Below are 13730 nucleotides of genomic sequence, written 5' to 3'. Positions count from 1 at the left end.
AGGGCCCAGTGTTCTTACAGGGAAAGCAAGCCTGGCCCAGTTGCTAAAATCCTGAGCAGAGAGTGGGATTATAGATCTCTCTGTGTTGGTCTGGGTGTAGCTCAGTGGTAGAGCAGAGAACTCTTGGTCAGCATGTACAAGGCCATGCTTTCATCCTTAGCACCAAACAAAGACAGTCGATTCCTCTTGATCAGCAGCTGACATCCAGAACTAACCACTAGCCTCCAGTGAATGTACTGCAGAGTTCAAATGCTCTTTTATCCTTTACTCCCTTACCCGTTTTAGAGTCTTAGTGCATGAAGGAAAGCAGGTCATGGCTGATTCAGGACCAATCTATGACCAAACTTATGCTGGCGGACGGCTGGGCCTGTTTGTCTTTTCCCAAGAAATGGTCTACTTCTCGGACCTCAAGTATGAATGCAGAGGTAAGTGCATCTTCTTGTTGGGGAATGGTCACTGGACCAGGGAGGGCTGACAGCGACTTTTCTGTCTACAGAGGCTTTATTCCAAGGGAATGAATGATGAGCTAGGGCTTCTACCCTTCCAGCAAAGATGTAGTTTAGGTGTTTAGGTGACTTATGTTCTTTCTCTCTCTCTTCCTCTCTCTTCCTCTCTCTCTCTCTCTCTCTCTCTCTCTCTCTCTCTCTCTCCTCCCTCATCTCTCTCTCTTCTCTCTCTCCTCTCTCTCTCTTCCTTTCTCTCTTTTCTCTCTCTCTCTCTGGTTTCTTTTTGTTTTAAATTGAATCTGAATCTTTCTGATAGTTCACAGGTGATCCACCACTGTACTGAGTCCCATAGCTTCCTGTTTCCATACTTTCTGAGTTTCTAGGGGCATTTTATATTACTATCTTTACTAAAAATTGAAATAAGGAAGGAAAGGAAGAAGGAAAAGGAGAAGGAGGGAAGAGGGATAGAAGGAAGAAGAGAAGGAAGAAAGGAGTCTACTTCTTAGTTATACTGCTAGAAGTTTATTTATCTGAACCAAAATATAAACCTGAAAGCAAACGACTCCAGTCTAGCCTAATGACATGCCTTCTACAGGATTAGTAAAGCTCAGAAATATTTTCCAATACTCACCCTTTGAAAGTAATACACAAATCAAAGAGAAGCAAAGACAAGAACATTGTTTTCTCTCCTTCCACTGAAGATCTTTTTGTTATGTTAGGATTCCATTGGAGAGATTTCTTTTCTTCATGTATCCACTCATTAATCCATCCATCTATGTACCCATCTTTCCTAACACCTATTTCCATCCATCCATCCATCCATCCATCCATCCATCCATCCATCCATCTATCCAAATACCCATCCATCCATCCATCCATCCATCCATCCATCCATCCATCCAAATACCCATCCATCCATCCATCCATCCATCCATCAATCCATCCATCCATCCATCCATCCATCCATCCAAATACCCATCCACCCACCCACCTACCCATCCATCCATCCATCCATCCATCCATCCATCCATCCATCCATCCCTCTATCATTCATCCATTCATCCATCCATCCATCCCTCTATCATTCATCCATTCACTCATCCTTCATCTACTCATCACCCAAATAGCTGTCATCCATCTATAAGTCTGTTCTACCCATCTATTTTACATATGCCATCTTAAAATTAATATGGTGATAGTTGAGGTTATAGGTAAAACAGATGCATGTAATATTAGTACTTGGGAGCTCAAGGCAAGAGGATTGCTTCATTTGAGGTCAGTCTGAGCTACATAGTAAGTTCTAGGCCAGCCTGGGCTACAGGTATGAGATGAACAAACAAACAAAGTAAAATCCCCCTGGTTGTTCCATCCTAATCCCATTGTTCCTTCTCTTCTAGATGTCTAGAGGGCAACCCTGCAGTTCCATCAATGTGCTACAGACACTGTTTGCTAGACATGTCAGTCCATCTTGGTACTTGCAGCTTTCTCTCTTTCGACATTTCCTGTTTCTTGACCTTAACTGAGTGGATCTTCACCTCCTTCATCAGCATCAAGTCCAAGTGCCTTCATATGATAAGCATCAAGGGAGCTGCAAGATGAGCATCTAGCCTGCTACTGGGAAGCAGTTTGATGAAATATGAGACTCACTGTGGAGTGAAAACTGAGCATGTTGTTGCATTGCCTGTTCTTGTTTGTTTAAAAAGAATGACGTTTACATGTAAAATGTAATTACTTGCAGTATTTATGTGTATATGGAGTTGAAGGGAATATTGTGTATAAGTCATTCTCATAAATTAAGCATGAAAAATATTGCTCACCTACTTTCAGTGCTTAATGTTGTCACTGTTCTTGGATTCGTGCTGTTCTACAATGACACACAAATCCTGTAAGGTCAATTATAAAGAAAGATCAGGTGAACTTGGCTGCAGTAAGGAAGAGGCCAGAAGATAGTCACACGACTGTGGCCCCTTGTCCAGTGATATTAAACATTGACTAATTGGGACATAGAAAATGATTGCAAAATTATATGGAAACCACTTCTTACTCCTTTTGGCCCACAGTTACAGCTGACTTGACAAAGATAAAGAAGGTGTGTCCTTGCAAAAGGGGATCTTTCCGGGCTCCAGCTGTGGGCTCCTCAGAGCTTTCAAAACAAAAGCTCAGCAGAGGCAGCAGAGGCAAGCACCTCCTGTTAAGCTGGCTGCCTGGGTTGGGCCTTATGGAGAGCCTACCTGACTGGAAGTCATCGGGTTCTGCATACTGACTGCTCTGAATCTCCATCTAGGCATCCTTCCCTCTCCCTGCTACTAGGAAACAGGTCGGCAGATAAGTTGGCAAATGCACTTTGGTACCCTACTCCTAGTCTAGGCTTTGGAATGATGCAAAAGTTGCTTTTGCCTCATTTGGTAACAAATTTCATTAAGGTTACAGATACAGCTATTTTCTTAATATTTATTAAATGAATTTGGAATGTAGCTCCACTCATTAACTTATTTTAAACATGCAAAGTAACAAATTTGTAGTATAATTTCTAGAAATAAGCATATGACAAGGATATAATGATATAAATATACACTTACCAAAATATCTACTGGTTGAAATACAAGGCTCTCTGTCATGATAAAATGGAACCTTAATATGCACAGTTACCAATGATTTTAGTTCAACTCCTTTTACTGTTATCTACTTGCTGTATATAGGTTCTTTTTATTTGAAGGCTGAAGAAAACATCATTTCCCCCCAGGCACACCCATTAATCAGTCACACCATAACAGACATGCATTTGGTTTATTTTATTTTATTGTTTTAAGCTGCATGACCTCCCAGCTGGAAGTACTGTCTCTTGCTCCACGTGAGTTCAGTGGAAGTATATCTTGTCCCTCTGGTCGGGGTGGAGCACGGTCCCTTTGCTGGTAATGGCCATTGCATTTCTAAGTCAGAAAGAAAGAATCCATGACTTTGATCTGAGTTTTCACAATTCATCTGGACACAGTTATTTGTGTGAGTGTCTTTGAGGGTGCATTTCCTTGTGTTTTGTTATCCTGCACTTTTTACTTTCTGTGGAATTGTATTCCCAAGGCCAACATGAGACTTCTGACTGTGAGGATGTGAAGAACATTTAGGCTTTCACTTGGGACGTTTGGTTGAATGGTACAAGGTGGTGGGGACGATGTGAATACATTCAATGTACCATATTATTTTTGTAAATTATTTATGTAGTTTTAAAGAACAAAAGCTTCTCATCTACGTTAATGAAACATTGTTTTTGCCAAAGATTGTAAATATTTATTTATTTGTTCATTGGGTCAATTTTTCACCACTGAAACCCTACGTTCAGCTAGAGCTCCATTTTTATACTGAAGGTTAACAACAGCAAATAAATTATAAAAAAAAAAAAAAGGTTTCTATAAGTGAATCTCTTTCCCTTTTTTAAAAAGAGTGGGATTCCTTCTGGAAAGGGATTGGGCATTTCACCTAGGGAGAACTGACATTTTGTTTCTTGAAACTGAAAGAAGTGGTGTCCCTTGGCTGTCAGCTTTCCTAGTATGTGTGCAGGTTCAAGGTTCAAAGCAGTTGTCTTTGACACAGGTCCTGCTTCCATTGGAGGCCTTAGTGTGCACATGACCCCGGTGCTGGTTTTTCTTGTCAGACAGGAGCAGAACTTTTCTGTGACTCTGATAAGAACCAAGAAAGGGTTCAGAAAAGGCAGAGACACAAAGGACTGCTCAAGAACGCAGTAGGGCTTCGCTTCTCCTACTGATCCCAAGCAGAGGAAAGGGCAAGGACCAGACAGCACACAGCAAAGCAAGTCCTGGTCTGGTACCAGGGATGATCACGCAATGCAGCCTGGGAAATTCCTTTAGCTGATGGGAAGGTTTATGGATGTGATGGTGAGTTAAGCAAATGGAGACAGGAGAGAGCAACACGCAGGTAGAAGAGAAGCTGGTGGGGGTCAGAGAGAGAGACAGAGTGGGTGTCTTTGGTTGGAGCAGTGGGTCTGACAGCAAGTAATGAGGTGATGAGATACAGGGACCATGCTCTCTGTGGTGACAAGATGGGGGTAAAGCCCCTGGATTGGTCAAGTTGAGCTGGTGGACTTGCACCTGTAATTATAGAGGAAAAGGTTAGGCGTGAGTACATTGTTGAGCAAGACTTTGCAACGCTTAGAACCACAGTGGCAAGGAGTGGGGCATGACCTTGTCTGGTCAATGGTGGAGTGTAGGCAGATTTTTTAATAGGGACTGTCAGCTTCCCAATAATGACACAGAGACACTATTAATTATGAAAGCTTGGTTTTATCTTAGGCTTGTTTCTAACTAGCTCTTATAACTTAAATTAACCCTCTTCTATTCATTTATTTCTGCCTCATGGCTTTATTACCTCTTCTCCATACTGCCCATTCTGCTTGCTCTGTTTCTCCTGGCATTTCTGTCTTCTTCTTCCCAGTGTCCTCTCTGCCCAGAAAATCCTACCTTGCTATTGGCCACTCAGCTTTTTATTAAACTAATCAGAGTAACATTGCTTCACAGTGTACAAAAAAAAAATATTCCATGACAGGGTAGTATGGAAGGACACCTAATGCATCTTTAGTTCAAGAAATAGAAAAGAATTAAGCTGTGATGAAAAGCCAGTCCTAGTGCAGAGCATTGCTCAGTTGTTCATTTGTGCATTTTGTTTTTCTGTTTGATCTTCTATGGACAAACATGGGTTTTCTGACCACATTTCCCCCCAACCCCATGGTCCTAGGCACATTAGAGTAACTCTCCTCAGGACTGAAGCTTGTTTGTCTATGACATGACCAGGAGTGAGGAGGGTCCCTGGAATCAGGTGGCTTTATATGAAAGAATGGCCCCACATATCTCCTTTCTTCTGCTTCTCACACATTCTTTGGGATCTGAAGGCTGCACACTTTCAGCCTCTGGCTGAATGCCATAGTTCTGGAATCTAAGACTGTCTTCTGTATACAGAGGAAGTGGGTTAGTGTAAGCATCATTATCACCAAGAACAGTGCTGGGTATTTGGTTAGCATCACCTCCATTATGCCCTCATGATGACTTCCTGTAGTGGTTACAGGACCCCATGGTATGAACTCTTGGTGCAATGAAAGAGTCCGTGTTATAACAGACATCTTGTTCTCCAAGTATGTGATGATCAGGAATGGATAAATTCTGGGCAGAAGATTGATAAGCATAATATCAGTCTTGGCTGTGTGCTTCTCCCAGTGCTAGGCCGAAATGTTCTGTGCACATGGATGATTTTGGAACCTTCCCTGGCTATGAGAGGTGTTGGAAACTTAGGCTGCATTTTCTTGCTTGCTGTGGGGTTCTAGAGTAGTCTTTCCAGCCCCATGAGAAGAATGGTTACTGGATTTGCAAGAAGCAATTTAGGAGAGTCAGGATTACTTTGCCAGAGCTCAGTGAGGAGCAATGAAAGGGAACTGCTGACACAGACATTGGGGCTTCTGCTGAGAAATGAAAGCACACATGAGACATTTATGTGACCCTTCTCTTCCTCACCCATCCTTTTCCAGAGCTAACACCCCCGTGCAAGGGAGGCAGCTGAGAGAACTGAGGGCATTGTTGGCCATGACTGCTGTCTTCCCAGGGATGGGTGCTGCTCTATTTCCAGGGAATATGCTTGGCAGAGCATAGTGTTCTGATGAGAGAGTTTACTGCCAGCATAGTCAGAACAGTAGCCTGGGAACCCCTTTAGGTGTTTTTGCCAAGAAGCCTGTGCTGCCAGCCACCAACTGTCTGCCCCAGGCACCTCTTACCTTCTGTTGCATCTGTACCAACACAGGAGTAGAGAGGCTCACCTCTGACTCTTCCCATTCCAGGTGAGGTTCTGAGAGGCCTTGGAACACTGAAACTAGGAAGCCATCCCCACCTTGCCTCCTCAGAAGCACTGTGTGTTGCTGGTAGCTGTGGCAGGACCCCACCACTTACAGGCTGGGTTTCATGTTTAGATGTCCTTTGGATCACACAATGGCCTTTTCACTCCAAGTACATTGCATGTTATGAGAAGTTATAGTTTAGCATTTGACTTCCCACAAAGACTCTTTCTTCATGCCTTGGGTCAGAAAGCCAGAGGATCAGATCCGAACTCAAGATTCTGTGGACAGGTGTTAGATGTTTGTCTGCCGACAGGGTCAGGCAGCAGTTGTGGAGACGGAGCTTGAGGCAGCCCTTACAATGTAAAAAGACTATGATTCTGCAGCAGAGTCTTCTAAGAAACCACAGGGCACATTATGTGCTGTCTCTGCTTGGATAAAGTGCATGTCTATGCATGCTTGTGTGGAACAAATGTATAGATGTGTATTTAATGAGTCAGCCTATGCTCACCTTTGGGATTAATGTGGTACACACACACACACACACACACACACACACACACACACACACACACTTTCAAGTCATTTCTCTGGGTTCTCTTTGTTCTCAGTGTACACACAAATGAACTGGATGGAGTAGGAATGGGCCAGCATTAGCCAGGCATCAGTGCAGTGTGTGGGCGTGTCAGGTATGCAGTAGACTACAGGGAGTGAGTCTGTAGGATATGCAGTGCAGTGCAGTGAGTGGGTCTGTAGGGTATGCAGTCACAGTCAGTGAGTGGGTCTGTAGGGTATGCAGTCACAGTCAGTGAGTGGGTCTGTAGGGTATGCAGTCACAGTCAGTGAGTGGGTCTGTAGGGTATGCAGTCACAGTCAGTGAGTGGGTCTGTAGGGTATGCAGTGCAGTGCAGTGAGTGGGTCTGTAGGGTATGCAGTCACAGTCAGTGAGTGGGTCTGTAGGGTATGCAGTGCAGTGCAGTGAGTGGGTCTGTAGCGTGTGCAGTGTGAATAGGCTCCTGACCTTTGGGGAAGCACGGGTTCAGATGTATCACCCATTTAGCTGGGATGAGCAGTCATCTCTTGATCTTTCAGCCTTATCTTGTGAAGTGAGGACAGAGGTTCAACATATTCACAAAGGCTTTGATGTTTAAGCTATACAGTTTACCAGGAGCAGTCTGACATGCTCTGGTATATTAATTGATAGCAAAAATTAGTTTTCAATTACTGCCCCTTTCATGGAAGTGTGCTACTGAGCTTACCTTTGAGGAAACTAGAAATGTCTTGATCAGAGAAACTGCACAGGCATTATGCCCTCCTTCACAGACTGGCCTGGCCAAGTCTGGCTATGTATCCCCGGTCAAGCCACTTACATAGTCTGAGTGTTAATATCCTTATTTATTACAGAGCAAGAATGACCTTTTGCTTAGTGGGGGTGCACTGGCTAGTTTTATGTTAACTTGATATAAGCAAGAGTCATTGAGTGGAGAGAACATCAATTGAGAAAACACCTCCATAAAATGGGGGTGTGGGAAGAATGTAGGGCATTTTCTTTATTAGTGGCTGGTGGGGGAGGGCCTAGCCCATTGTGGGTGGTATCATCCCTGGGCTGGTGGACTTGGGTTGTATAAGAGGGCAGGCTGGGCAAGCATGGGGAGCAAGCCAGTAAGCAGGACCCCTCCATGGCCTCTGTGTCAGCTCCTGCCTCCAGGTTCCTGCCCTGTGTAAGTTCCTGTCCTGACTTCCTTTGATGATGGAATTCACTGTGGAAATGTTAGCTAAACAAATCCTTTCCGCCCAAACTCGCATTTTGGCCATAGTGTTTCATCACAATAGAATCCCAATAGGACAGTGGGTACTGTGAGAATGGACTGAAACCAATATTAATAAAATAAGTAACTCTTCATTTAGATGTTCTGAAGCAGATAAGTGAAAATGAAATGACAGTGTGAAAGCAGAGGATGAACATAACAGACCTGGGACAAGGCACACACTGTGCATCACCTTGAGGTGGTGAAAGAATCATCCACAGCTACGAGAAGTGTCTATGCAGAAGTATCTGGGGGCCATGAAAAATGAGGTACGCATGGGCCACAGAATATGGGCAGTGAGGTCAGCGCTGCACAGGGAAAACTCCCCATGAAAGCTTCTGCATTGGATGCTAAAGAGTTTAATGAACACCCGAATCCTAATCAAACCATCTCTGGTGCGCATTTCCAGAGGAATTCTATTTTGTAAGTTCCAATGAGTTCCCCTGTGAGTTAATGTGCTTTAGAAAATAATTGGGCTGATGGGGAACGGATACTGAGCCTGGAGCTGAGGGCTGCAGCAGAGCTGGTAGGGAGCCAGAGTCGTCAGAGTCACCATGGAGCTGAGAATGCCCCAACAGGGTCACACTCTGGTGACTGGACAAGCATGACCTCATGTTTGTCCCACATCCATGACTAGAGCTATTGTAACAGGAAACCACATTCCTTGTGCAATTCTCCATTATCTAAGGCAGCTTTGTGACTGGGCCCTGCCTTAGCTTGGAGCAGAGCACTGTGTGGGCATAGGCCACCCTGTGGGGCGTGGAAGTGACCCTAAGAGCTGTAGACTGATGGAGGAGTGAGGTGTGCAGGTCACTTAGTGGGTCACCAGTGTGAGCAGGTGAACCCCTAGACCGACCTCAGGATCAGGTCAGGGCTGTTCTCTGAAGGAAGGAACCTGGGATAGGCCTTTCTTTATCATCTGGATTCCCCACCTTGGCAATTAACTGCTTCCTCTGGGGGAAGCAAACAAACAAACAGAAAAGATGTTGGAGTCAGATCCTGGGTATAGACAAGCCAGTCTTAGATACCATTCCCCATAGGACAATTAAAGAAGTAATCATGGAATGCAGGGGATGTATCTGATGTGAAGATCCACACTATAATGTAGAACTACAGGGTCCTACCTGGAGGATTTGGAGGGTCCGGGTTTAAACAGAAGAGCCCTGCACAGATAAACAGTTCTGAAGGTGTGGCCCCACCTATCATCATGGTTTACCTGTTTTGCAGGATAGCCTAACAAGTTTTCAGAACAGTGTGAAATCTTTCCTGGGAGAAAAGCTCTGTCTGTGGCTGACACCAGGCCTCTCAGACTTCCCTTCTCCCAGTCAGAGATTCCTGAGGAAAGTGTAATTTCTTGGGTCTATTATATCAATAATCTGACAGCCGTAGGGAGGGGCGCAAGTGTCTCTTTAGAACATCTTCATTCCTATCAGGCCTACCACAACATGAGTCAGAAAATGAGAGAGGCGTTCCCCACTTAAGTCCCTCTGCAGCAACTCACTTTAGAGCTGGGGCCTGGGTGCAGCACACGGAGCCCTGCTCATCTACCCTGTTCTCTTGGTGCAGATTGTAGTGCACTGGAAGACATCTCAGACCTAGTTCTCTGTCCTTGACTGCACAGAACAAGTCCTGAATTCAGGCTGGCATCCTAGGTTTTAGCTAAGTGCTCTCAGCCAACATGAATTTCAGTGCTATGAGCAGATTCTGGTTTCCAAGTTGTCTTTCTACCACTTTCGTCCAAAGGAGCAGGACCCTCACATACCCAACACAACAGAGGCTCTTGGAAGAGCCTTGTCATTAAAGGAATTTCCAGTACCCGTCAGAGATTGTGTTATATGCAGGGGATCAATGACCTTCAGAAAAGGGGATAGTGTAGGGTTGATGTCCTGCAACAAGGATTGCAATCAAAGATATGAGAGTCTCAGCTTAGACTGTTCTGTTCCTAAGGTATAAAATGCTCAAGGGCTTTTCAAGGTTGAGTAAACATGGCATGCACACTACTGTGCTGTGGAAAGATCCTTTTGTACGCCGTGAAGACATGTTGCTCTCATTGGTTTAATAAAGAGCCAACTGGTTAGTAGCTAGGCAGGAAGAGGTTCAGGTGGGAGAGTCAGACTGAGAGAACATTGTGAAGGAGGAGGGTGGCATCTCAAGGAGATTTGAGAGTCACCAGCCAGACGCACAGGAAGCAGGACGTGTAGAAAATGAGGTAATAAGCCATGAGCCACATGGCAGCAGGTAAATTAATAAATATGGGTTAATTTAAGTTGTAGTGGCTACCAGGTACCTAGCTGTGCATGGCTTCTAAAGTCTGCAGTCTGCTCTTTCCATCCCCTACCATAGCTCAGCGTTTCCTCATTGATGGGGCTGACTCAGTCAGCTCCAGCTAGAAGGACAAGAGAGATCTTATTACAGCAACAGAATAATACCAAGGTCCCCTAACCCTACGGAGAGACAGAGATGCCTTCCCACTTGAGAAAAGCTGACTGAGGCACTCAGGAGGGATATTCCAATGAATGCCAAGGACAGATCCAATGCCTGAGGCCCGAGGAAACAGATGGAAAAGAAAATGTAAAGTGTAGAAGTCAAAGAGGTGCAGGAAATACAGTGTGGATTCTTGGGAGGCAGAAGTGCCAGGTGGGTGACATGTGGAGATGGAGTCCCGAGTCCTGAGGGGCAGATGGTGGGAGGAGGGAAGAGAATGCATAAACTCTGAGCTCAGCAGGGTTAGGCTGAGAGAAAACACAGGCCTTCAGTCCAGCTGGCTCTAGAGAGAACCAGATGAAGGCAGAGGGCTGTGGAAGGGCCTTTCCAGGTGCAGGTGTGGGTCTGTACCTGGAGTTCAGGTCCTGATGAGCTCTCAGAATCGTGTGAGGAGGTGGATATGTAGCATACATCTAGGGAGTGAAATAAACCTCCTCCTGGGAGGAGGTTTCCTGTGGAACTGGGGGGGTCTCCAGAACAAGTAAGACATTTGATGCCACAGGTCACAAGAGTACCGTGGATGAAAGCGGAGACACTCCTATCCTGGTCTTTCTCCTCTTCCACTCTCCCTTCACCTGTGACTTATTTTGGTCATTAGCTCAGTGATATAAGGGAAAACAATCCCAACAGAATGAAGTCACGTCTGAAATACAATTCAACTACACAAACTACCCTGGTACCTTACTTTCTCTCCATATTTTAGCAACAAAGGAGTTGGTTCAGGTATGTGACATCCTCCTTTCTGCTGAGGAGGAATCTGCTTAGAGAGGAAAGTAGGAGAACCTAGAGAGATGAACCAACCCTGTGAGTCCACACAGCTAGTCAGCAAGGGCTCCCTTATCCTTATCTTCAGATTCTTAGGCATCTGTTTGATCACTTTTCTCTAAAAACAAAACAAAAGATGTCTTCCAGGTATGTAAAGAATTAATTCTATCTTAACCAATATGCCCCTGGCTGTAGTGAGCTCCCCAGAAATTGACTTTCTGATTGGCACAATGGAGTAGACCTCTAATGTTAGAGAGATGCTGAGAGCATTCCTGATGTCCCTGTGGGTCACTGCGTCTTTTATTATCGGATTTCTGTAGAACTTTCTTAAAATCTACTCCAATCATGCTCATCGTGGGCTGCAGAGTTCACGTTCAAGAGCCTGTTCAAGATTTAATTTTGTGTTTGGTGTTTTTTTTCTGCTTCCATTGTATGGCTCCTAGTGTCTGGCTCATTTTGATTTGGGTTTCCCCTTGCAGTTTTGCTCACTTTAATTACCCCTGTTATCTAGTGTTAATCTTTTCACAATGCTTTGTTTATCTTTTGCTTTTTACATTCAAATAGTTTTCAAACATTTAAATCCAGAATTCTTATTTGAGGAAACCTCCCAACCCAGGGGAAATAGTTGTATTTCTAGCCAAAACAAGACAAACTATGTATTTGAAAAAAAAAAAAAATCAGCTAATCATTTGTGGTTTCCTTGGTGGCCAGTAAGATTACAGCTAACTTTTATTTGATTATGCAATGGAAAGTTTTAACATTTACCTTAAAGAATTACCATGAACTTCATCAGACAACTAAGATTTTAAGTTTCTCAGAAAAGCTCAAAGCGGTGATCTAAGACAGAAAACTTGTAGACACCCAGGCTAGGCTCCCCACAAAGCAATTTCAGAACTTGCCTCTCTGATGACCCCAGTCTGTGCCAGGGAAATGAATCTCTGGGAGAGACATTCCTTTCTGGTCAGGGCTGCTCCTAATCCAGAGGTCCACAGAGACCCTGGGCAGGGCATGCATTGCTGACTGTATAGACAGGTGACCTAGGGTTTGAGGCTCATCCTTTCCTGAGAAAGCTTCCCACTGGGAGGGAGAGACTAAAGGATCATGAAGGTAAATGAGGCCAAGGGTGGAGGGATAGCTCCCGGGGAAACAGAGAATTTCTGAAGGAACTGAAGTATGTGGATCCTTTCACTCACTCCTGGGACAGTATCTTGCAGAATGCCACCTGAGTTCCCGACTCTCTGTGGAGGTGTGGGCTGTGGCGTGATGACTCAGAAACAGCCCTGCCCTCCTGAATGTTGGGCTCATTCCTAAGGGGAGAGAGAGGCTCTAGAGCAAAGATGACTCTGCATTCATGATTCTATACTTTCTATAGAGAGTAATTCATGTGGAAGCCTTGCAACATTTGACAAACCAAAACACTGGAAACTACTTCAAGAAGCACCCAGGAGATGACAAAAAGCAAGGCTTGAACAGGCCCAGACTACCCTGCGAAGAAAGTCACCATGAGAACTGGAATGTGGTCTTCTGTGCTGGGTATCAAACATATACTTCATACAAAGCTGTATGGGTCTCGGAATAGCATCAGCATGCCTTCCCTCTTCATGAGCCTGGGCTCATCAGATCCAAAGCCTGTCATCAGATACGGCTCACTGGTATGACCCTGTGCCATGTCCAATCAACCTCCTTCTCCAAGAAGAGGACAATATTCATTTGAGTCCATCAAACACAGCAGGCAGCCAGTGGGTTTTCCCCAGTGTCCACATATCAGTCCCCAGTACATGTTCCACTGTCTTACAGAGAGTACCCTCTGTCCTCAGCCTTCATTGTTTGTGGGTCTCACATTCTGTCTATGGCTTGGGAGGACTCTTTCCTGGAACCTGGCCTCTGTGTTATGATCCATAGCCAATTATCCCTGGTCATTTGTTTCCTGCCGGGGCTGCTCTGGTGTTGTCCATGGATGCCTGGCAGTATGAGTGTGCTGATGGCACTCTAAGGCTTTGCATACCTACCTGTTCAGACTGGAGATGTAAATCATGCCATAGTAAAGGCTGTTTTTTTGTTTTTTTTTTGGTTTTTTTGTTTTTGTTTTTTTTTCCTCCCTGGATTTGCTGAGAGAGACTGCAGTTTGGAGATCTACAAACTTCCCTTTGACATAAAATGAGTCAACTCTGTGTGAGGGTCTTCGCATACCACTTAAAAAATATCATTAAACTCGCGTTACTTTACAATAGGTCACTATTGTGAGTACCTTTTAATGTTTATTTTTCAAACCATTTGAACTCTTGGGCACTAAGCCAACGTGACCCTTTGATTGTCAAATGTCAACAAAGCCTTGTAGCCTTGAGCGGCGCTATTGATCTGGAAGCCTTGAGTGGGCCCTGTTGATCCAGAAGACCC

At 44.6% G+C, this 13730-nt stretch overlaps 1 protein-coding gene across 1 annotated transcript in view; it reads left to right on the top strand.

Moving 5' to 3' along the window:
• The window catches only part of Thbs2 (thrombospondin 2), a 29156-nt gene extending 25320 nt beyond the window's left edge, over positions 1 to 3836 (top strand). Inside the window, exons 21-22 of the mRNA XM_036169279.1 lie at positions 286 to 425; positions 1844 to 3836. Coding sequence (XP_036025172.1) covers positions 286 to 425; positions 1844 to 1851 — 148 coding nt within the window. The 3' untranslated portion in view covers positions 1852 to 3836. The remainder of the gene's footprint in view (positions 1 to 285; positions 426 to 1843) is intronic.
• The last annotated feature ends 9894 nt before the right edge of the window (positions 3837 to 13730 follow it).

This window comes from Onychomys torridus, chromosome 19 (assembly GCF_903995425.1).
Source record: "Onychomys torridus chromosome 19, mOncTor1.1, whole genome shotgun sequence".
NCBI lineage: Eukaryota > Metazoa > Chordata > Mammalia > Rodentia > Cricetidae > Onychomys > Onychomys torridus.
The sequence above is the reverse complement of the archived record's forward strand: the minus strand, read 5'-3'. Positions and strand labels throughout refer to the sequence as shown.